General features: G+C 46.8%; 1 protein-coding gene across 4 annotated transcripts in view; it reads left to right on the top strand.

Annotated features, from left to right (window-relative positions):
- Window positions 1-15,286, top strand: part of FIGNL1 (fidgetin like 1) — a 28,919-nt gene extending 13,633 nt beyond the window's left edge. For all 4 annotated transcript variants that reach the window (XM_085607297.1, XM_085607296.1, XM_085607295.1 and 1 more), the window contains exon 2: window positions 12,688-15,286. In XM_085607297.1, the coding sequence (XP_085463423.1) occupies window positions 12,695-14,755 (2,061 nt within the window). In that variant the 5' untranslated portion in view covers window positions 12,688-12,694 and the 3' untranslated portion in view covers window positions 14,756-15,286. The remainder of the gene's footprint in view (window positions 1-12,687) is intronic.
- Window positions 15,287-23,830: the final 8,544 nt, after the last annotated feature.

Genomic DNA, 23,830 nt, shown 5'->3' on the forward strand with positions numbered 1-23,830 from the left:
GTTCCGTCTTGTTACTAATCAACCTCTCTTGTGAGCTCTTCACTTTCGAGGGATCTTAGTTTTTTCTCCACCGCAGTGAGGTCTATCTCCAACTGTCTGCGCAGGCCAGCCTGTGTGCCTAGACAGTGTCATCTGGTAACCACCTTAAAAGCATCCCACTCTTATCAGTGGTGACGAGGCTGTGTCTGGGTTGTCTTCAAAATATTGTGCAGCCGCTGTTCCCAGCGACTCCCAGAATGCTGCGTCTAGTAGTGTGTCTGTTTGTAGGCGCCACCCCGGGATCGGTGGCACACTGTGGGTCCAATCTAGCTGTAATGTGTGTGGGTTATGATCTGAGTGTGTTCTCCCTAGGTATTGTGGATTGTCAATGGCTTTTAAAAGATTATTGGACACCATTATGTGGCCAAGGCGAACGTGTAATCTGTGTGCCCCAGAGTAATACGAGTAAACCCTATCCTGGGGATTTCTATGTCTCCATACATCTGTAAAATGCCACTTTTCGGCCCAGCTAGTTAGCGCTTTCATGGCAGTATGTGTGGGCGACCCGGGGAGAGGAGGAAAGGAGCGATCAAGGAAACATTGATTACACTATTATAATATCCTCCTACCAACACCGGATCCCATGCCAATTAGACAGTTTACTCGACAATTCCTCCAGAAATGTAGCCTGATCAGTGTTGAGTGCATATATAGATGCGATGACTATCAGTTGCCCATCTAGCTTCCCCCTCACTATGACATAACGACCTTCCGGGTCAATAATGGAAACTTCTATGTGAAATGGTGTGCCTGGTTTAACCCAATTTAAAACTCCCCTGGCGTATGCCGAGTAGCCCGTGGTGTGTAACTGACCTCTCCATCTTCTTTGCAATTGCTTCACTTCAGTCCCCGGCATATGTTTCTCTTGTAGAAGGGCAATCTGTACATCATGTCTTTTCAGATATGAGTAAATGAGGTATCTACGGGGCGGATTATGAATGCCTCTCACATTCCATGTGCATATTGTGATCGGCGCCATGGTAGCATATCGTTAGGGGTAGCATGCGACATGAATGACCTAATTACTTTATGAGTTTGTATATCTCTTAGCTGAAGTAAAGATTGTTGCGCGATAAGTGTGTATTTGTTTCTCAGTATGCATCGACCCAACACATGCCTAATGGTTAAACTACTATGAACTAAAGTTGTCAATACTAAAAGGGCGAGAATACAACATGCAGTCGTCCAAACAAACAATGAAAACGACATTCTGTCAATGACAAGCGGGGTTTCCTTGCAAGTGAAGTGTGTATACAGTAGAAAATATGCTTTTCCTCCGTGGGTCCTCTCTTCCCCCAATTAAGAAAACAGGAAACAAGATCCAACAACAATCTACATTGTCCAGTTCGACAGGGAAGGTCACATACCCTATAGCTTAAATCCCACCTTACACTGGCTCTCCCTCCTCCTCAAAAACCAATTACTATACCAGCATGCATGCACATCACAGCTACTTATCCCTGTAATACTTTAACTGTATGGACTAGTTATACGTGCGTAAGCAGCGATATAATCCAAACTATACTTATTCAGGATTCTACCACGCATGCAAGGCAGTCGTCTGCAGTCTGTGGAGTGACCACGGTAGTTCATCCGATCCCTTTGAATTCAGGGCTTCATCTGATCATTCTTCCTCGTTTTCTTGTCCCTGCAGACTAGACACCGATGACATTTCTCCATGAGCCCCTCCGATTTCTGCTGCTGCCTGAAGGGCATTGCTCTGGTCCTGTAACATCTGCTCCCGGTTAATGGCCGAGGTTTTGAGTAGCTTGATTCTTTGGCCGCCTATTCCCTCTTCTACGACGTCCAGATTGGCCATCCATGCTCATGCCACTCGCTCCCATTGGTGAAGCGTCTCTCCCGGGGCCTTGCGCATCCAGCCAGTCCCCCGCTGCCTCCGAAGTGTTGAAGTAGTGAGTTTTGCCACTTGCTACCACTCTGAGGTGGGCAGGGAACAATAGGGAATATTTAAGTTTTTGCTGCCGGAGCTGCCTCTTTACAGCCATGAAAGAGAATCTCTGCCTCTGCACCAGCATTGTGAAATCAGGGAAAAACATGATTTTGTGATTGTCCACCTGTATGCCCTATAGCTTCCTGGTCTCTTGAAGAATGGCGTCTGTCTCTATAAATCAGCAGACGTATCAGGAGTGGCATAGGCTTCGACCCCGTGGGCGGAGGCCTCGCCAGCACTCTATGTGCTCGTTCTACAACGAAATGAGAGGAGAGTGTCCCATCCGGGAGCAAGCTGCGTAGCCATGATTCAGCATGGGCTACTGCATCTCTACCTTCCACGTTCTCTGGCAGGCCCACCACGCGCACATTGTTGCACCTTGATCGTCCTTCGGCATCTTCGGTTCTTCTTTCCAAGAACTCCACCTGGGCAACCAGATCCTTTGTGTTTCTCCTCCGATGTTACCTGTGGGGAAATCTCTGACATGGAGGCCTCCACATCGGATGTCCTGTCTGAGAGCATACGGTGGTTCGCATGTAGAAGATTCAAGTCAATAGCTACCTTATCTATCTTGCTTTCCAAAGAATTATGGGTCTGAGCCATAGTTTCACTGAGCTTTTCACAGCAGCCAAGACACCATCTAGCTTGCTAGAGGTCGGGTACGAGGGCTCTTGTCCAGGCATTTTGTCTGAGTGGGCTTGAGTCAGAGGGGGCTGGGTCGGTGGGCCCCCAGCACCGGTTTGTGTTCTGCCTTTCCGTGACATAGGGTCGAGAGGGAGTCCCTGTCGGGTACTGGACATGGGCGGCACAGCCGCCCTCATCCTATTAGACCGCAGTTCGACTTTTGATACTGTCTCATGCCCGCCTTATCGAAAGGCTGCTCCACCTAGTACTATGTCCTGGCTGTCCTCCTTCCTGACGGACCGCACGTTTCAGGTTTTCTCTACAAGTGCTGCATCGAACACACACCGACTCGAGATGAGATGGTTGGTTGAGGCCCGACCAGTGCATAGATAAAAGATGTGCAGGAAAAGATCACCGCTCCAGTGGCCACAGGTAATATAAGGAGGAGGAGAGGGAGAGGTGTAGGTCAGTCTGTGTCTTGTGGTGTGTATTTGTGCCCAATCCTGCGTTTGTAGGACCCCTGCCTACTAGTCCTGGGCCTCAAGTGTGTGTAGCCACCTGAATGCGGCCTACACAGGGACCCCCTGCAAAGCATCTAGTCTGCACCTGGCTCTTCAGCTATCATGCACCAGGCACCAGAATGTTCACTCAGCCATTGCCACGGAGAAGCTGCGCGACTCCGGGATCCAAATATCACTGATAAAATCACTGCTGGGCCTCAGGCTGGGGACTGCATCTACTGCGCACAACAGTGGGTGGGTAAGTCATTGGTTCCCATGTAGTTACTGCGGCGCCGCATCCCAGATGGGAGCTTGCCTGGTATGGCTGGTCTCCCTTGCCCACACACTCCAGAGCCCACGTAGCCATTTGCCCAGTACCTGCATTTCCATGGGCCTTATTAAACGCAGGTCTGGTTGCTAAACACGGTCCTAGCGCTGAGTCCTGGCTGCCTTATAAGCACCAGTATAATTACTGTGATGAGGCTCCTTCCGACCTCCAGCTAATCACCGCTGCTGCTCGCGGGAGCCTAGGACCGGAGCACGACGTCTTCCTGCTGAGTAGTGCGGTTCACCAGCAGAGGTGCAGCCGCGGCATTGCATGAAGACCTCTCCGAGGTTCTCGTGCTTTCGCCTCACGGCTCAAGTTGGCTCCGGCATCTCTTCCCCGCATCCGCTGGGATATTTGGTCCAGGGCAGCTCAGGGATCAGCGGAGCCGGTCATTGAATCCAGGTACCCTCTGTTGCGGATGTTTTGTGGCGGGGAAGAGGGAGTCAGGGACGGAGCTCTAACTGAGCACGCCCGACTCCATTACTTGCGTAGCCACGCCCCCTTGACGTGTCTGCCTTCCATGATCTCAATTCAAGATGTCTCCTAGCAGCTGTGGAAGCTTCTGAAGCTACTCCTGAAGCATGTAAAGATATTGAATAGAAACCTTACTGCTGTTGCATCGTTGATAATGTCTCTGAAAAATGTGCACTCTGCTGTGTTTGACCAACTACCACCTGAAGGGCCTTAAGTGACAATAGTAAATGCAGAGTAAGTGCTGGTTGTGATTGAAAAATTCAAGGCCGCATATGCTCTCTTCACCACTGCCGCCTCCTTTTTATCAACTACATCTGATGGGCTTCCGAGATGATGGCTTACTGAGACAAGAGCGCTGCCAACAGCAAGTTCATCTTCACTATTGGAAATGGTTCCACAAAATTATGTAACGCATAACGTTACCCAAAAAACTGCGGCGTATCTGCTGCTCAATCTTTTTCCATTCATGCATCATCACTTTTAAAGCAGAATCCAAAGTAATAATTTCAGGTTCTCCCTTTTTATATTGGCTGAAAAAATCTTCCTCCTCAGGATACTCAGAAGGCCTAAATTGTATCTGTGGTGCTGAGGGACCTGTCATCTCCTGTCCCTGTATTAATTGGCCCAGAAATTCCTCATCATCCAGGTCCTCAACAATGGAATCATACAGAACAGTCATTAATAGGATAGTGTTAGGGGTAGTGGGCGGCCCCTGGCAAACAGAGCTGCCTTAACTACTCGTTCAATCTTCTCCTGGACCAGGCCAGAGTTCAGAGATTGAGGGGTACCCTCTGCTGTCTCGCAATTTTGCCTTTTCAGTGCTCACATGGCATGTTTCATTACTAAACACAAGGCTCCTTGTTTACCTGCAACACTTTCCACTTTGTAGCATTGTCAGCCTAGCAAGTGTTGTGGTTTTCTGAAAATCAAGCCTGTTGAGGCTCATGCAGGGTTCAAACGGGCGTGCGTCATCACTTTAACTTCCTTTAAGTATATTAAAATACTTTTTAAGACAGATGTCTAAAGCAGGTTGCTTCTGATGCTACATGGTCACTTTGACTAGCGTACTCGGCAAGTCTAAAAATCAAACACCATTTTTCATAGTGGTTCTCTCAATAAGGCTCACTATAGTGAAACCTAATTCACTGCTCGTGGCTGCAGATAGTATTTAAAATAATAATATTAAGAAACAACCTTATCTCCTCATGATAGGTAGTATTGTACTAACCAGAAACAGAAAGTGTATTATGGTTGTTTCCGCTATATGTACCGGACAGGAAGAGGAAGGAACCCATATTTGTAGTTTTTAGGTCTCGGCTAGCGAAGGCTGCGCTTGCGCAGACTCGCTCGCGAGATTTAATGACTTGGAGAAGAGGGGCTTGAACCCGCCCCTCTTCTCCCCTGTTCTCCATTGGCTGGCCTCTTGAATGCTGGCCAGCCACTGGAGAAGAGGTCAGTCACTCCGATTAGGCCCTGTCCTTTTCGGATCGGGGGGCGTGTTTTTTGCAAGAAGTCTCATTCTCTCCTCCAGCCAATGGCTGGAGGAGAGAAAAGACAAACACGCCCCCGAATCCGAAAATACCGCTGCGTTTCTCCGAGGCATTTCTGCTCTGCCTCGCAGAAAGGCGGTGGTGTCTTCCGGTGCCCTCGGCTTGTTCCTCTTTACTTGTTTTATTTTTAATGGCGCCGTTGTCTCCGCAGTGCAGCCACAGTGCACGCTTCTGCTGTTCTGCTGGGTGGGGGTGAAGGCTTTCGCTACGCTGCCCTCGTTTTATCCCAATTACCACCGGGAATGGCGAGATGAGACCCAGCTCACTGCTTCGATCCGTGGCACAGGCGGGGGTGGAGGCTCCGGTCACACTGCCCCACGTCCACGCGCCAATCGTCCTTCGCAGCCCACCTTCGAAAAAAGGTGCAAAAGTGAAGCCCGCTGCTCCTGCAGCCCTTGCTGATGCCGCTCCTTGTCCTGCTGATCCTCACGCCACAACCCGATGCTGAGGGTCTGATCCCGACTGCCGTCCTCAACTGGATGTCGGGTAGGTCACCACAGCATTCTTTGTCTCAGGTCCACGGAGGGGGGCGCTGGGGGTGTGATGCCGGGAGCCTTAGCAGCGGGAAATTACAAATTATTTGCGGGTTCGCGACCCCCTGTGTTCAGGGGGCAGAGTCCGGCTTCGGGACCGCAGTATTCGAGCCCATCCTGTTGCAGCCACCAACCCCATTCGTACAGCGCTGGCCGGACCGCCCATCGCTGCCGCCTTGGCAGCAGTGGATGGGGTTTGGTGGAAGAACTATAAACTAACATCGTTTTGGTCCCTATTTAAATAATGCACAGTTTTGTCTCTGGAAACATATGAGGGGGTGCGAGTGCTTTGACCATACGTCTATCCTGTGTCCTGTGTCAGTCCTCTCCAGCGTCCATGCTTGTGAATTCCTGATCTTTTGTGTGTCTCACTGTTTCTTGGGCCAGTTTGTGTAACTGACTCCTTGTTAATGTTACTGCCTCTTTCTCAATGCCCCCAGCATTGGTGCTCTCTCCCTCCCCCTCTCTCTCTCTCTGTTGGTCTCTCCCTGACTGGAGGTAATTGGGAAGGGTCTGGGCATGTGCTGCATAGCGCCTAGTCCTGGTGTACAGGCTGTGTTTAAAAGATTATGTGGGTACACACACGAACAGCGGCGCCGAACATTAGGTGAATTGCCCAGAATCATAGTGTTTTAAAAAAAAAATTCAGCTTTTAGCTCAGGTTTTCTCCGATTCACAAGCAGTGATGTGGTCTGTGGACCATCTTTTTCTCGACGTGTGCGGTGTTTGTGGGTGGGAAGAAGTGATGTGCGGGGGGAGGGGTTTTTGTCCCCTGCATAGGTTGCGACTTCAGCTAATGGAATGGTGCACTATTTAAAGCGCCGAGAGTGAGAGTGCAGGCTGCAGGGTTTACTTTCGTGCACGGGAGCGTGCCCATCTTGTTGTCACTGCTCTTGTTGTGATGTGTGGAGGCTGTATATCTGTGCTTGGGGGGGGTGCTTCACAGTGGGGTGCCAGTACTTCACAGGTGTTTAAAAGACCATTCGGTTGTTCTATGGGGCTTTGTTGGTTTTTCACCCCTTCTAGAGCCCCTGCATCGCCATTCTGACTATTGTCTGGGTTGCTCTATGGGAATAGCTCTGTGTAGGTGGCTCTGTGTGGGTGGCTCTGTGTTTGTCGGTGGCTTTGTGTGTGTGGCTCTGTGTGTGGGTGCAAATGCAATAGGTCTCGCATTTGAGATAGATTAAGCTATTGACATTGTAAATAACAATGGCGTTTCTTTAAATGTTTTAAAAATAAAAACATAAACAAAAATAATGTCATGAGCAGTGCCAATAGCTCTAACTTTAACACTGCCGAGACCATTGCATTGTAAATGCTTGTTGATATTGTTATTGTTTTTGGTAATGTTTAGCCTGGATCGGTAAACTACATGTGGCGAACGGTGCCTCATTCAGAAAGGACTGGAACGAGAATGACTGATTAGAGTGTTATCTGTACTGTGCTCAAAGGAGAATCCACCGTTAAAAGGCTCCCCTTTTAAAACACAAGCCACCTGAGAAACAAAAGCTTCCTTGAAGAATGACGTAGATAAGGATGCAAACTTCATATTGTAGCTGTCCAGTCTTCTCAAGAAAATCTTTTTTTGTTTTGTTTTTGATTTTTCCATTTTTAGATTTCAACACAAAACATGAGTTTCCTGAGAAACGACACCTGCTAAACTATAACAGTAAATTCACAATAAAACAGCATCTCCGGGCCTTGCACTGCTGCGCGTGGCACACCGTTGCTATAAGCAGAGCCTCTGTCTCACTATAGCAACACAGCCATACACCTCTTGGGCACCCCTAGCGGTGACGGGCCTCCTCTTCGATGTAGCTTGCTGCTTGGCATGAGGTATGCTTTCACACTGTGGGAAATCTTTACCAGGACAGCTCGCTCTTACCCTTTGAGTCCCTAATTGTGGACGATGGACTCCTCCTGGTAATTTTTTACTATACAACTGTATCTATGGGGCGCTAGATGCACACCAGGGAGACATGCAAAAGTAATACCCGATACATCTCACACTTCAATGTCTTCAAGTTATGGGGACGGGATGTTAACTAACACGCAGGCTTGCTGATTCTCTACACATACATGCTGCGCGTTCACTTTCCCTTTGTATCGGCACTGGGAAACAGATCTGGGTCGACCTTGTACTGATAAGAAATGTGTTGCCATTCTAGAATACTCAGCGCTTGTCCCACTTAATACCTGTTTCCACCTTATTCAGTATTATATACTTCTCTCCCCACGCAAGATAAACCGCTACTATCATCGCACTGATGCTGTTTCCTCTTGCTGTGCCCTGCCTGGTGGTGATCTTATACACATGCTCTGGGTCTGCTTCTACCTTCAGTGTTATTGTTTGGGTGTTACCGCACACTTGACCAAATGTACGGGGCAACCCACACTGCATACTTGCGAGGTCTGCATGCTAGGCTTTCGCTTCAGAGGTAAGAAACACAAAGCCACCACCCGGTTTATTGATTTAGGGTTCTTCCTGGCCAAGTGTTGGATCACCCATAAATGGAAGTTGCTTTTGTCTCCAGCGATCACTGCCTGGGAACACTTCAAGGAGGACTGGGCTCATGCTGACCGAACTGCCCTTAACAGGGAATTCTCTCTTGAAGCAAGTTGGGAGGCCATCGTGGCCGACTTCCAGACGCCATTATTACCTAGTGCTGAATCACCCAGAAATGCTATTTTGAGATTTGGATCCGATCTCTCTGTGTCTTAGTTGTCGCAACCAAAAAGAAGTTGTCCTTTAGCTATTGAAAGCATAGGAAAACGATTCCAGCACCATCCAGTTATAATTTGTGTACGTTTTAAAATCATGAGGGTCCAGGGACCTCTCCGGTTGCCAGTCCCCCAACGAACGCACTTTTTGCTTTACCCTGACTGAATTCCTCTCCCCTCCCCATTATTTGTTATCTTGTAGATTGTTACTCTGCAATAATGCTTATTCTATTCCTCCTGAAATGTCATGGTGCGTTACTGTTTTTCATACCGTGTTTATTGAATCTTCAGTTCCTCGTCCTGATCATTTCTGTCGTCACGCTCGAGAACAAATATTTGGCTGTATTCTTTAAAAATGCAATAAAATGATTCAAACAAAAAACAGTAAATTCACTTAGCTTGATCACACTTCAAGTAAGTTTTTATTTCTTTGACAGCTTGTATTACTTTTCGTGAAGAAACATTAAAACACTTCAGTCGATGGTCCTTGGTCATCACTTCTCTCTTTCTTTATATTGCGTACCTTTGTCGAGATAGTAAAAGAAGTGGCTATTTGGCTTCTACGTGCTGAGTGTTTCCTATATGGACTCCGATGCGGAGAGCCAAAATGCTGTCAATAATGGTGACAGCCTGCCAAATACCAAATGGCAGTCCTTTGGGTGTATCCAAAAGTCGACTGACATCAAGTAAAGCAATGGCAAATCCTGTGAGCTGGCCGAGAATGTAAATTACTCTAAGCAAACAAAACCTGGATGAGACGGGTCCAACCCCAGTTTATTTATAGTATGTATCATGTCCTAAAGCTCTGGAGAGACCTCTAAAACTATTGTTAGCCCTATACAACAAGCATTGGCATAGCCAATAGGTCTCGCCTTTGGACGTCTTATTAGTAAATGATTTAAATATCCCACGAGGAATGTGGCTTGAGCAGCTGTGTTGGCATGAAGCATTCTCTTAGCGCCACAAGGCGCCTGGGAAATATGAAGATACATTTCTGATTTTATTAGATTTTTATTTGAGAGAGAATTGCTTGTAGCTTTACCGTGAAATATAGTTAATGCACTATGTGTCTTATGTAGCTTAATTATGATTCCACATTCCTGCCTCATTGAAGTAAGATGTAGTGCCTAATTAAACATATAGTATTGCATGTTAACGCCACGTGCAAGAGTTCTGAATGGTTCAGCTAAGGGGAAAACATTTATAAAGCACATTATAGGCAAAGGCATATGTAGGCGCTGAGCGGTCATTAAATAATAGTACGTTCTGTGCAGAGGTGGTCAAATTATCACTGGGGAATAAGTCCCACTAAAATAAACACGCCTGGAGGCATGTTAAAACAGGGCCTGTTACAATAGGGCCCCTAAAGATCATGGACCACTTTGATTTCAATAGTATTGGGAAACTTCTTACGAGTTGTAAAAAAAAAGGCGATCTAAGAAACCCGTCTCTGCCTTGTGTTTGTCAGTCAGAAACAGGCCCACAAGCTCTCGCATCACAGGGAATTACGGAATAAAATGTAGGGGCCGCCAATTCACACACTGACACATAAACACGGGGCGTTAACAGAGTGTCATTCTTCTCAACACAGACCCTTAAAGATTGCCCCAGCCAAGTAATTGAGTGCCCCCTTATCGTGCGCTCTCCATATCCATGTGCCGGGCCGTCCCCCTGTTTGCTCTCTTGTGGGGGGCAGTGTTTCCTATTATTATGCAGACAGCGCCGCCTCGGTTGTAAAGCCGTTGACCGTTCAATCAGCAGAGTAAGCTACTGCTGATAATTAAAAGTTCCCAACCTCGGGCCCCAAGGCCAGTTTAGAGCCAGTCCAAGAGGAGCCAGAGCTTGAGAAGCGCGGGGGCTAATTGATCAGCTGAGGAAGCCTTATTACTGATTGGTCAGAGCTAATTGCATCTCCGGGAAAAGATATAGTCTGTCGCCCGGAGGCAGGCTCGGCAGCCATACATTCTTGACATCCACTGTCTGGGCACTGTCCGAGCATGTGGAGCGAGGGCTCGCCATCTAAAACGCAATTTATGTGTTTATTATTTTCCCATCTGCCTCCACAATTCTTTATAATTATTATAATCTTGTTATGTGTTAGGATTCCGCGTGGAAGGGGGATATTTCCCTCAGACTCAGCACACAAGCAGGGCCACAAATGTTGTCAGGGAGATTTTCCTGTCGCTTTTGATGGAAAAAAAAGATTTTACGAGGGACAATGATTTTCGAAATGCTACATTTTACCGTTCGGTTGCTGTAACCCCAATAAACGAAATCCTATGTTTATAATAATGAACATGCATAAAAAATGTGCGCTACGAAGGGGCAGAAGCACTGCACGTTTAAACAAAGAGTACCAGTAATTTTCTCTTTTGTGATGCGCTGTAAAATACACCGGTTTCCAAACAGAGGTGAGGTGGTGGCTACTTGTTTCCTATTTATTTACAAACTGAAAGCAGCCGCCCACCACTTCCTTTAGTTTTTATTACCTTTATTACAATCTCGGCACAGGTGCCACAATTGCATCAAACGTAAGAAATAGACAAGCACTTTTTTTCTATTTCTTACTTTTGATGCAATTGTGGCACCACGTCGGTGCCGTGATTGTAACAAAAGTGATGAAAACTAAAGGAAATGACGTGCAGCCGTGAGTGAAAAACGCGGCCGCGAAAGTGAAAGCGACCGCGTTGTCTTTAATTAGTAACATGATCCAAAGGAACAATGCAGATGCCACAATGCACGCCGCTGCTCGCTCCCGACACCAAAAGGCTATGGGGGTGAACATTTAGACAAAAGGTGGGACAAACACACGCCTTTGGCCAATTGCGTGCTTTCATTTTTGAAAGACACACGCAGTGACCAATGAAATATGTGGGAGTTACCAAAATCACACGGACAAGTTTAGGGGAAGTTTGGAGTGCTCACAAGAAGCCTCCCATAGGGTAGCGCATGCACGCTGCGCTAGGCTTGACCTAAAAAGGAGTCAAATGCATTAGGACAGCGATTGTGTGACTCTGGTTTAGACCTTACTTGCCATTGCCTCAAAGGGTGTGCCTGAAGTTAATTTCTTAAAGGAGAAACCTTGTGTAGAAGGGGTAGCAACAGGACTAAAAAAAATCTGTGGGAAATAGCTGAGCACATCAGCAACTTTATCTTGGATATTTGAATGTGGAGAATGCTCAGGAGAGGAGAACTAGCTATGACTTTGCATGCTGAAGTAATAGTGGCCATAAGCAGAAGACTGGAGAATTGACTTTGGTTGCCTCAAGCGACCGATATGTGTATATCTCTCCATTCCTTTACTTTATTTACGGGCCCTGGCCTGTAAAATGAAGCTTCCAATTGACAGGTATGAAAGGGGAAAATATTTTTGGCAATTTTGTTACTCTTTTGGTTATAAGAGCACACTTTTTTCCTTCTTGTCCCTATCGCCGTGCTTGCATTCCCGCACCAGCTTTCTACATTATTTTCGAAGCTTCTTGATGCCTTCGTTATGCACTGAATAGGTGGAAAAATAAAATACAATTGTAGACAGAACAAGGGTTCTATATGAGGAAGATCCAAGGAGCTGGAAGGATGTATCTTTGATGTTGTCAGTGTAACAAGTGTTGACTAAAAAACGAACATAAATGCAAACCAAGTACAGTCATGTTTCTCTGAAATATGAAGTGATTTAACTTTTATTTGTCCAGATTTTTTGTTTTTTTAAGTTCCATTCATCTGAAATTGGTGCATATTAAAAATGTGGTTTTGTACTTGGACAATTTGACATCGGCGACATCAGCTTCTTTGACAATTAGTCTGGGCAGCAGATGAAACAGTTTATTTATTTTCCGATTATAATTAAATTGTTCTTTCTTGAGGTCTGCTGCTAAAAGAAAACCGGTTATAACATTTCTCTTTTGTTGATTACATGTAATTATCCTACGTCCTTCTGAGAGACTTTCTTTTTTGTCTTTTATTGCAGTTACAGAATGCAGATGCCGGACCCCAACTCAGCACACCTTAGCGAGTGGCAAAAACATTATTTTGCTCTTACTTCTGGCAACTGTTCACCTTATGAGAAGGCAGACGCATATCGTGCACAAATCTCTCTGCTTCAATATGCATGTGCAAACTCTGAGATCTCAGAGGTCTCGGCTGGCAAGTTGTTTAAAAAATATTCGGAGAAATATTCTGCAATTATTGACTCTGACAATGCGGAGACTGGCTTGAATAACTATGCCGACAGTGTGCTGGCTCTGGTAAAATGCCCACGAAATGACAGTGACAAGTGGCAGTCCTCCTTGACAACTAGTAATATTTATGAATTAAAGAGCGTGCAGAAAATGATGCATGATGCCAAAAGCAGCAGAGACGCGCTGCTATCTGCAGTAGAGGCAGCTCGTAAGGAGAGCAGTGTCTGTGGTAATCCAGGTCTCCAAGGACATGGTGAGAACAGTGGATCAAACACTGAGCACCAGGCGACCTCGCTTAAAAACCAGACACCAGATAACTTGGATGCAATGTCAACTTCCAAATCGATTAAGAACAATTTGCTTCCTACAGAGTCTAAGCCTAAATCTGATTTTCGAATAATGCCCGTGCCCCTAGCTGGGCAGCCGGGCAGCAAAGGATCTAGCACAGGGTCTGCATTTGGAAATAAGGACGTTGCCAGTCATTGTTCCAGTATGCAAGCAGGGCGTTTTACCTTTGGGCAGAATCTTCCTTCTTCAAGTCCGTCATCTCTGGCTAGAGGAGTGTTCAATTCTGGAAAGAGGAAAGAATTTTTCAGTTCCAATGATGATAGCAATGAAGCAGGTCCCAGCCATAGACTATCCAGTTATTCTGAAGCCAAACATTTCAGCGGAAATGGAAACCAAGATCAAGAAAGTCGTCTTGGAAGTTTCAAAACTGCAAAAGAGCAACTCTGGGTAGATCAGCAGAAAAAAAATAACCAAGCTCAGCGTACTTCTTCGTGTCCGTTATACAGTGGTGCCAAAAAATCTTTGGGTGCGGCGCGATCTCGGGGATTATATGGAAAGTTTGTACCCCCAATATCTAAACAAGATGCTGTGGATAACTATGGAACAATGCAGAGCAAGCCTCGTGAGGCAGGGTCCTCTGAACAAGAGTTCCCTGTGGATGAGCGTTTGAAGAACATAGAGCCAAAGATGATTGAGCTCATACAGAGTGAAATCATGGATCACGGACCACCAGTAAACTGGGATGACATTGCAGGTCTTGAATTTGCTAAGGCAACTATCAAAGAGATTGTAGTTTGGCCAATGTTGAGGCCGGATATATTTACAGGGCTACGAGGCCCCCCAAAAGGGATTCTTCTGTTTGGCCCACCTGGGACTGGAAAAACTCTTATAGGGAAATGTATTGCTTGTCAGTCTGGGGCAACCTTCTTTAGCATAAGTGCATCTTCTTTGACATCAAAATGGGTTGGAGAGGGGGAAAAGATGGTGCGTGCGCTGTTTGCAGTGGCACGATGTAACCAGCCTGCAGTGATCTTCATTGACGAAATTGATTCTCTGCTGTCTCAGAGAGGGGAGGGAGAGCATGAATCTTCGAGACGAATAAAAACTGAGTTTTTGGTACAATTAGATGGTGCTACAACCTCATCCGAGGACCGCATTCTCGTGGTAGGTGCTACAAACAGACCACAAGAAATTGATGAGGCTGCTCGAAGAAGATTAGAGAAACGACTGTACATACCTTTACCTGAACCTTCAGCAAGGAAGCAAATGGTAGCTAATCTAATGTCACAGGAGAACTGCTGTCTGACTTTGGATGATGTTGAACTTGTGGTTAAACAAGCTGAAGGATTTTCTGGAGCAGACATGACACAGCTTTGCAGAGAAGCTTCCCTCGGTCCCATACGTAGCTTACAAGTCATAGACATTTCAACTATCACATCTGATCAAGTGCGACCAATCGCATATGTTGATTTTCAAAAGGCTTTGCAAACTGTACGACCCAGTGTGTCCCCGAAAGACTTGGAACTATATGAAAATTGGAACAAAATGTTTGGTTGTGGTAGAGGATAGCCTTAGAAGCAAGGCATCTTGGAATATTGCTGCATGTTTATGAGCTCTGCAAACTTGGAACTCTTAATCTCTCAGCTTTTGTTATGCTATCTGTACTGTTTGGTATCATGGGAAACCAATGTTTGTTTGCAATGTTGAGGATACAACAGGAAGTTGGGCATCTGAAGTTGTTTAATTATGGGCATAGTTGTTTTTTTTGTAATGGCCAACATTTCTAAGGTGTACTTGAAATCTTAAGGTATAGCCATAATGCCGGAGTGCCTTGTGATATGTGTAACAAGGGTGCAGATTTTTTATATATATATATATATACAGAAGATGGATAATTCAATAAAAATTAACAACGTAATTCATGTTGATGTCCTGTAATGCTATTTTTATAGATCGCGAACAGCGCCGATAAGTATTCATCTCTCCACTCTATTATCAATGCGAAATGCTTCTCCCTGAAGTAATGGCGACGAAAATAAAAAGACCAGTTTGTCCAAAGTCTGTTTTGAAAATAAAATTCTGTATAGTGAACCCTTTCTCTATTAACGGGCACAACCTTTTTTCTTTGTTTACCTGGAGGTTGTGTCTAACGTTGTCAGTTTTAAGAAAGTGAATATTTTAGGTGCATTTGAGTGATTAATACATTCTGAGGAATTTCCCAAAGAATTGTGTGGTTGATGTATTCCCTACATGCAGTGAATTGGTTCACATTGTACATTTAGTAATTAAAACAACAACAGGGAAGGCATTTGTATTTTTTGTGTATGGCTAAACAGCATCAGCAAAGGAAGTTTGTTATCGATTCTAAACGGGTCTCGAAAAAGCAAAAGAAAAAAACATGGCCGGCCACCTCGCAATTACCTAAACCAGCACATACATCTCCACGTATGCGCACTTCTGTCATGATGCTAAAATTGCCATGTTCTTCTGCATTGTCGGCCCAAGCAGGATTATTGTAATTGTATGTATAATAGTGCTTTCTAATCCTGACAAGGCATTGAAGCGGTTTACCGCAAGTAGCACGCTACTCTGGAACCTAAGGTTAGTGGTTATTATTGTTTATTGCAAATAGTGTCTGCTCTTAAGAAAAATTGCATGCATTTACACCATTTACTTTGTGATAAATTAATACAAGTTAAGTGTGATCATTATTGTTCACCAGCAGGATGCAAACCGTAATGTGGGCTACAGTACGGCAAATGGCATCATGAGGCTGCTGATGTTGGCACCCTACGTGGCAGGTCCTCTGAACAGGCTGTGAACAGGGTCAAATAGAGCCATGCCAGCGCCACCGAATGGCAATTTACTGATGGATACGGATTCCCATCATTCACAACCCAAAGGAGGAACTGATGGGATGTGAGGTGAGAGGAGAGGGTTGATTTTGGAGATCGCCGTACACGCCGCTCCTCTCAGACTCCAGCAGATGCGTCATCCATCTCCACCAGCCGCCCCTAACTGTTAACACCGCAGCTCACACCTCCACCCTCCCAGAAGTGCCCAGTGTTGTCGAAGCTTGAAGTCCCTACCAGTGAAACTTGCACCCTGCAAGGTAGCTTTCCATAGTCTCGCTCCTGCGCTATCAAGCTGCCAACTTCTCATGTGGCGGTACAAGCACATCAGACACAAGATTATGTTTATGAGCAAGTGCATCACCATGCATGTTCACCTATAAGTCTTGATGCTGCAGTGGCCGTGTATTTATTTTTGCTCATATTTACTGTTACAAGATACTGGTCATCCCTCATGCAGTGGTAGATTAAAAAGTTTGTTCAGCGGTCCGGTAGCTAACTGGCTGCTGCCCCACCCACAGAAAATATACATCACAGGGCAGGGAGGCGTGGAGAAGCAACAGAACACTGCCATGCAGAATACACAAAATGGGGGAGCGTGGAGCACTTAGAGAAGCTAGAATTGAGTGGGTGGTGAGAAAGGAAATAAAAAAGACCAGTGAAACTGGGCGGCGTGGAAGACGCAAAATACATATTGGTGGTGTAGAGAGCAACATGGGGAGTGTGGAGTGGGGATGTAAGGATGAAAGCATCAGTGGAAAAGCAAAAATCAAAGAACAAACTCGGGGATTGCTGAAAGCAAAAGAAACCAGCATTGGCATAGCCAATAGGTCTCGCCTTTGGGACCTTATAAGTAATCGGAATAAGATGTGCTGGGTGTATTTCTATCTAAAAAAGTTAACCACTTGGTGTTTGTTTGTGACATTAGCACCACTAAAAGGCAGGGAAGGGTTAACGAGTGCCGTTAAGAGAGCCAAAGACAAATTCGTGCTGGGGGGTTCCCACTGATAAAGAAGAAGCGGCAGGGGGGAACGAGTAAGCCGACAGTGGAGAGGAATAAAACACCCCGGAGGTCAGCTGAGCTCACGAGTGTGGTTGATGCCTAGGCATTGGAAAGAAAAAGCAAGCGAACACTTAGTGGGGCACAACTTGACACCACATACATCTCTCTGTCGTAATTGCCCCTAAACTAAGGGGGCAGAGTCCACCCTTTAACAAGCAAAAGCGAAAGCACAGCGCTTTGTGTGCATGCCTCTGCTCGCAACACGCCTAACCTAGACAACAGGATCCCGCGAGTGGTGCGCGCGCGCTTATAAAAGTTAACCACCTGGTGTTTGTGTGTGTGACATTAGCACCGCTATAAGCCAGGGAAGGGTTAATGAGTGCCATTAAGAGAGCCACAGATAAATTCCTGCTGGGGCATTCCCACTGATAAAGTCAATGAAAGTAGCATGATGATTAAACAAAAGCAGAGCCTGCTGGGTTTTTAGGTCTCGCCTAGCGACGCAGCGCGTGCTTTGCTCGCTTGCGAAATATATTGTCGGCGATTTTGCTTCCGAAGCGGGGGTGGAAGCTCCACCCATGCTTCTGTTTGGTACGGGTCCAAAATGCGTGCTTTTCATTGGAAGGGAGGCATTTTTTATTCCCTCCCTATCTCCTGTTCGCCGTGCCTGCCCGGACAGGAGATATGCACGCGTACGGCATCTTTTGAAATGCCGCGTCTTTTGCTCACGGCGTTTCAGCACACTGAGCCTCTCAAAGGAGAAACGTCAACAATCTTCATAGACTGAGGGTGCGCCTGCGCGTGACAAACCCTGATATGGCTGTGCCCGTTTGTGTGGATGCCCGGCTCTTCTAAAGGCGCACCGTGTGGCCCGTTTCAAATCTTCCAGCCTTAACTTCTACCGCAGTGGCAATGGCGCAGGGCAGCAGGTCACACAGGGAATTTAGGAAGGCGAGCAGAGGGAGGGTGGCAGGCCCAGGGCAGGCGCGGCAGCCATTTTTCACTGAGGAGTAAATAGATAAATTTCCTTGACTCTAGTGGGAGTAAAGATGACTTACTTTTAGAACCGCCAGCCATAAAATTGGCAGCGGAGGAGGGGGGAAGCTGGAGCGCGCTTGTCAGATGTTTCATAATCAATTTTTAGCATCATTAGATTCTATTCTCCGGCAGACAGAGACGAAGAAAGGAAGGGGGAAAATAAACGGGGGTTGCAGGGGGCGGCGGCATACGATGGGGAGAAGGAACCATTTGCAAGTGAGATGGATATTTTCAGAAAATGGCTGTGGTCCTTTCGGGCAGAGCGGGGTGCTGGATGCTGTTTCAGTGCGCCCCTGCCACAGAATCACGACGCAGCCAGTGGTTGGGCCCGTGGGAGAGGCGGGTGATTCTTCTGCCTTCAGTCGCAGAGCCGCCAATTGAAATGTTATTTCCTTTTTTTATTGTTTTCTTTGCCAGCACATACATTCTATAGCAAGCGAAACAAGCCTGGGAGCGGGGTCTATTTTTTATTTCATGATACGCGAAAAGCACAGGCAGTGCACGTTTCTGTCGCATATAGAGCAGGCAGCATATGTTATGCAGGCAGCGCAGGTGTGATAGATGCGACTGCCGCAGCAGTACACGATTCTCTGTCACAGAACATGGTTAGCGCAGGCGGCGGCAAGTCAAGCTTCCCTCACACACTGAGAGTACGTACAGCGCAGCCAGCAGCAGTGCACGCTTCCCACTGCACAGAAAGGGTACGGCTCCTGGTGCAGTTGCCCAAGCCCCACCTATGAAAGCACACACGTGAATAGGTCCACACAAGCGTCCCTCATACACAGAGGTTACATAGAGCATGGACAGTAGCAAGGTAAGCATCCCTCAAATACGAGCCCTGCATATGCAGCAGTAACTCGCGCTTCTCTTACACAAAGAAAGCACCGTACAGCAATAGCAGCAACATTGCATTTGCAAGCCATTCCCACATTCAGCGCAAGTACATCATGGAGAACTTAAGTGCAACCTCCCCACACTCCCAGGACGTGCTGGCCAGTCAGGAACAGCTTCCATCACAAGAAGAACAAATGCAGCACATAAAGTTCCACTGCAAGCTGCCTCCCATACCGACAGACAGACACACACTCACTCTTACTGCAATGACCGCAGCAGCTAGGCAACCTTCCCTGCATACACTGGAGCAGGTCCTGCACTCTGAGCAGTAACGCAAGCTTCTCATACACATACAGCAAAGGCAGTGCACCTAAGCTTCACACTCAGCAGAAGTACAGCATACACAGCATCAGTGTAGACGTCCCTATCACACACTCATCCATCCAGAATTAGTATATATCTCAGAAGTAGTGAAAGCTTCCCTGATGTGCTTAGAACAGATACAGATCACTTTTTGGTAAACAACTTTTTGTACGCAGGGAATCAGAACGCGGTCGTTACAACGACCGCGTTGTGATTCCGCATACCATTATTCTGCAAGTCGGAACGACGACTTGCGGAGGAAGCGGGGAAGGTGTTGGATTGAAAATCTAGCACCTTCCCTACTGTCCGCACAGACTGGAGTTGGAATAGTAAATTATACTATTCCAATATCCAGCGCCCCCCCCTCCGCAAGTCATTGTTCCGACTTGCGGAGTAATGGTATGCGGAATCACAACGTGGTTGTTGTAACAACCACGTTGTGATTCCCTGCGGACAAAAAGACTGCGGGATAAGGAGGCATATTCTCACACACTCATCCATCCAGAATTATTATATAGCCCAGAAGTAGTGAAAGCTTCCCTCATGTGCTGAGAACAGATGCAGATCGCTTTTTTTTGTGTCAGGAGATGTGCACGTGTACGGCGTGTCTTTTGCTCGCGGCGTTTCAGCACAACGCGTGATTACAGAGCAGCTAGAGTGCTTCGAAGCACTTCTTTTAGAGAGAGCAAGGTAATGTTGAACCCCGCTTCCTGTCTTGCTTTTCCTTTGTCTGTTTCTCACGCTCTCTCTTTCTGCCTGCTTCTACATTTAGGTCTCTCTCTCTCTTCCTCTCTCTCTCACTCTCTGTTCTCTCCTTCTCCCTCGCACTGTCTTCTCTACTTTCTTCTTTATGTCTCGTTGTTCTCCCCGCATACATTGTCTGGCCCTTTCTCTCTCAATCTCTCACATCTGTCTCTTTTCTCTCCCTTTAACCCTCTACCTCTCTCTACCCCCCTCCCTATCTCCGCCCCTTTGGCACATACTCCATCTCACTTTCCCCCTCTCTGCCCCCACCCCCCTCTCATTGTTGTGTTGTTTCTGCTGTCACGTTTGTAAACGCATACATTAGTACATGCATACATTGAAACAACATCTCTTTTCTACAAAGGCTCTGTTTGAAGTGCAGACACCTTTCAAAATCGTCCTCCCGCCTTGTCAGGCGTGAGCTAGAACAAGTTATTAAACTCTTCAGAGCAGCGACTGCTGGAGAGGTGAGGATCACAGCGGCTTCAGATTCCTACATACGACTCAGGGGTTAGAGTTTGCAAACTAAGCCAGTGAATCAGTCCCTCCACCACCTCACTTGTTAGAATGAGCCCCTTCGCCCCCTCTCTATGTTGTACAGGCATCAACAATGCAATCGGTCTCGCCTTTTGGACTTAATAAGTATTTAGAGAGAGGATAAACACTCTCCATTGGCAAACAGGCTCGCGCCCAAGAGCTGGCGTGGCCTGCGGAAATAAGGAACACGTTTCCTCTGCTGGCAGGAGTGAGTGCACAGGAGAGGGGCGGGAGCGGCAGTGTAGCTCAATCAGTGCGAATCGGAGGGGGCAGGTGGTTAAACAGGGTGAAGCAGGGAACCAAGACAATATATTGCCTAAGCGTTCTCTGTCTATTAAACCGTGCTGAGGACAAACTTCGTCCGGACTGTTTTTTTTTTTACTATATAGCACCAGTGGCTATCTCACTCACCTGATGTTCTCCCTCTCTTTCTCGCTCCATTTCCTTCCTCTTGCTTAGTTTAACATACTCTTCTTTTGCTTCTTACTGGCTCCCTGTCCATTTCAATTCTGACCTTTACATCTGTCCTCTATGATACTCTTTCCCTCCGTCCCTCTCTGCCCTAATATCTTCTGCTCTCCACATCTTTCCAACTCTACCTCCTTTCGCTCCTCACTCCTCTTCCACTTCACATTGTCATTCTTTTTAGCCTCCCTCTGCTTCTTTTCTCTTTGGTCCACTTTTCACAATCCCACTTCTGTTCTTCCTCCTCTTCAATACCCTTTCTCTAATTTCTACTCAATATTCTGTTCTTCCTTTCTTAACTTTCGTGCGCTTTTCTTACCTCAGTTCACTGCCCTTCTCTGGCAAGAGGGAGTATTCTGTACCTCAGTCAATACATTTTCCTGCCTGGATGTTTCGTACGCAGCGTTTCACCAATAAATGTATGCTCTGGTGAACCGTGTTTATTAATTTGTTTTAAAAACCTGCAAGCGGTGCATAAACACGCACTTTGTACGTATAGTCCTTGCTTAACAGAAGCAAGGCTGTCAGTCAAAGAGGCTGCCAGCCTTGCTTCTCGTAAGCAACGACTATGAGTACAAAGTGCTTATTTACGCACAGCTTGCAGGTTTTCAAAAGCATAAATAAAAAGCATTGTCATTTACAATGCCAATAGCTGAAACTCTCGCAACTGCGAGACCTATTGCATTGCAAATGCTTGTTAACACAGATGTAGATGCCTGAAAGCCTTTTCGTGAAACTTTGTGGCGCAGCCAGCTTTTCATACAAGGAGCTCCTCGTTTGGGATATTGTTCTGCTCGATTTTCCCGGCCTTCTTGTGAGGAAAAGATGATTAAATGTGACTTCAGTCTCTTACCATTCAAGTCTAAGGGTTAGAGTAGTGAATGGAGCCTATTTACTAGGCACTTCGACATGATTCTGTGCTCTTCCCCATAGATCAGTGCTCGCACACATAGCCTAGGGGATAGATTCGTTAGTATTAGGGATAACCTGTCCTGTAGTGAGGGTATTTCACGGAGCTGTGCTGAATTCAGGCCTGGTAGGCCTCAAACGGGAGAGACTCCATCTTTCTTTCTGCTCCGGCAGCTTGGGATGCTTCTAGGTCAAACGTAATGTTTTAGTTATGAGGTGTTATTCGCTTGGAGAGAACCGGTTCAGGCCGGCCCTTATCGAAGGATTGTATTTTTCTTCATGCCGAAGACACTACATCAGGCCGGCCGGCTGGGAACGTGTCCTTGGTACGGGGAGGTACAAGAATTTGGTGGGCGGCAGGTTACAGGCCGGAATTTTCCATGAGGAAACGCACCTCTATATTAGTGAAAGTCTGAGGCAGTTACATGTTCAGTCCGTAGGCGGCATCTAGCCGTTAGCAGTAAAGCTACTACTTTTTCCAGGGAAGACAGACGCCATCTTGAAGGTGGAGAAGAACCGAGAGACAGATGCTTTCCTAGCAGAATAGCCAGAGAGGAGAGAGTAGCCGATAAGGAAGAGGTCCCAGTGACTCGGAGAAGGGTGATTCCAGGTGAGCCGAGGCACAGACGAGAAGGGAACCTAGATGACTACTGAGTGCAGGCTACATACTACTAAGGTGATGTCGACCCTTTCTTATTAGAGTGTACAACTTAATCTTTCACTTTTCTTTGCAGGTTATGTGTTATATCGTAATGTTATGTGATTGTGTATGTAATGAGTAATAAAGTATCCAGTTTGTAGTGAACCAACATGTGCTGCGTGTTCTTGTATAAGAGGGTAGCCTATTCTTCTAGTCAGCTGCGGCTACATGAACAGATGTTAACCCTGATCAGATAAGTGGTAACTGAATAAGGGAAAGAGTAGCCCCTCGAACCTGAGAACAGGCTATGCTCGAACTGGCAATCCTTGTGTGATCTGATGAATAGTGAGACTGATTCCCTTTTTGTATGTTATGGTAATCATAGGATGAACTGTCGTATGAGACTGCCGTCTAGGTAGAGAGGTCTGGGTTCGTATGGGACCGCGAGGCCGCCACTTGTGATACTGTCGTATGGGCAGAGAGGTCTGGATCCGGGTGGGATCGCGAGGCCGCCACTTGTGATACTGTCGTATGGGCAGAGAGGTCTGGATCCGTATGGGATCGCGAGGCCGCCGACTGTGCTGAGACTGCCGTCTGGGTAGAGAGGTCTGGGTTCGTATGGGACCGCGAGGCCGCCACTTGTGATACTGTCGCATAGGCAGAGAGGTCTGGATCCGTATGGGATCGCGAGGCCGCCGACTATGCTGAGACTGCCGTCTGGGTAGAGAGGTCTGGGTTCGTATGGGACCGCGAGGCCGCCACTTGTGATACTGTCGTATGGGCAGAGAGGTCTGGATCCGGGTGGGATCGCGAGGCCGCCACTTGTGATACTGTCGTATGGGCAGAGAGGTCTGGATCCGTATGGGATCGCGAGGCCGCCGATTGTGCTGAGACTGCCGTCTGGGTAGAGAGGTCTGGGTTCGTATGGGACCGCGAGGCCGCCACTTGTGATACTGTCGTATGGGCAGAGAGGTCTGGATCCGTATGGGATCGCGAGGCCGCCGATTGTAAGAGGTCTTGGTATGTATAGTAGGAATCCCCTGTCCTTAGGTGATAGATATATGTGGTTGCAGGATTGTAAATAGGTTCTAGGGAGGGGGTAACGTTCTGGCTGGGTTAGTGAGGCTCTGATGAGCAGGTTCTATCTGATCCGAAAACCCAAGCAGAACATTTGGCGTCACGAACCGTTTACGAAACCTGTGTGCGTTGTGGTTGTATCGTGTTTCCTTTCGGTGCGTGCGTGGTTTCGTTTGAATATT

The sequence above is a fragment of the Triturus cristatus genome, chromosome 5_2 (genome assembly GCF_964204655.1).
Source record: "Triturus cristatus chromosome 5_2, aTriCri1.1, whole genome shotgun sequence".
NCBI classification, from domain to species: domain Eukaryota; kingdom Metazoa; phylum Chordata; class Amphibia; order Caudata; family Salamandridae; genus Triturus; species Triturus cristatus.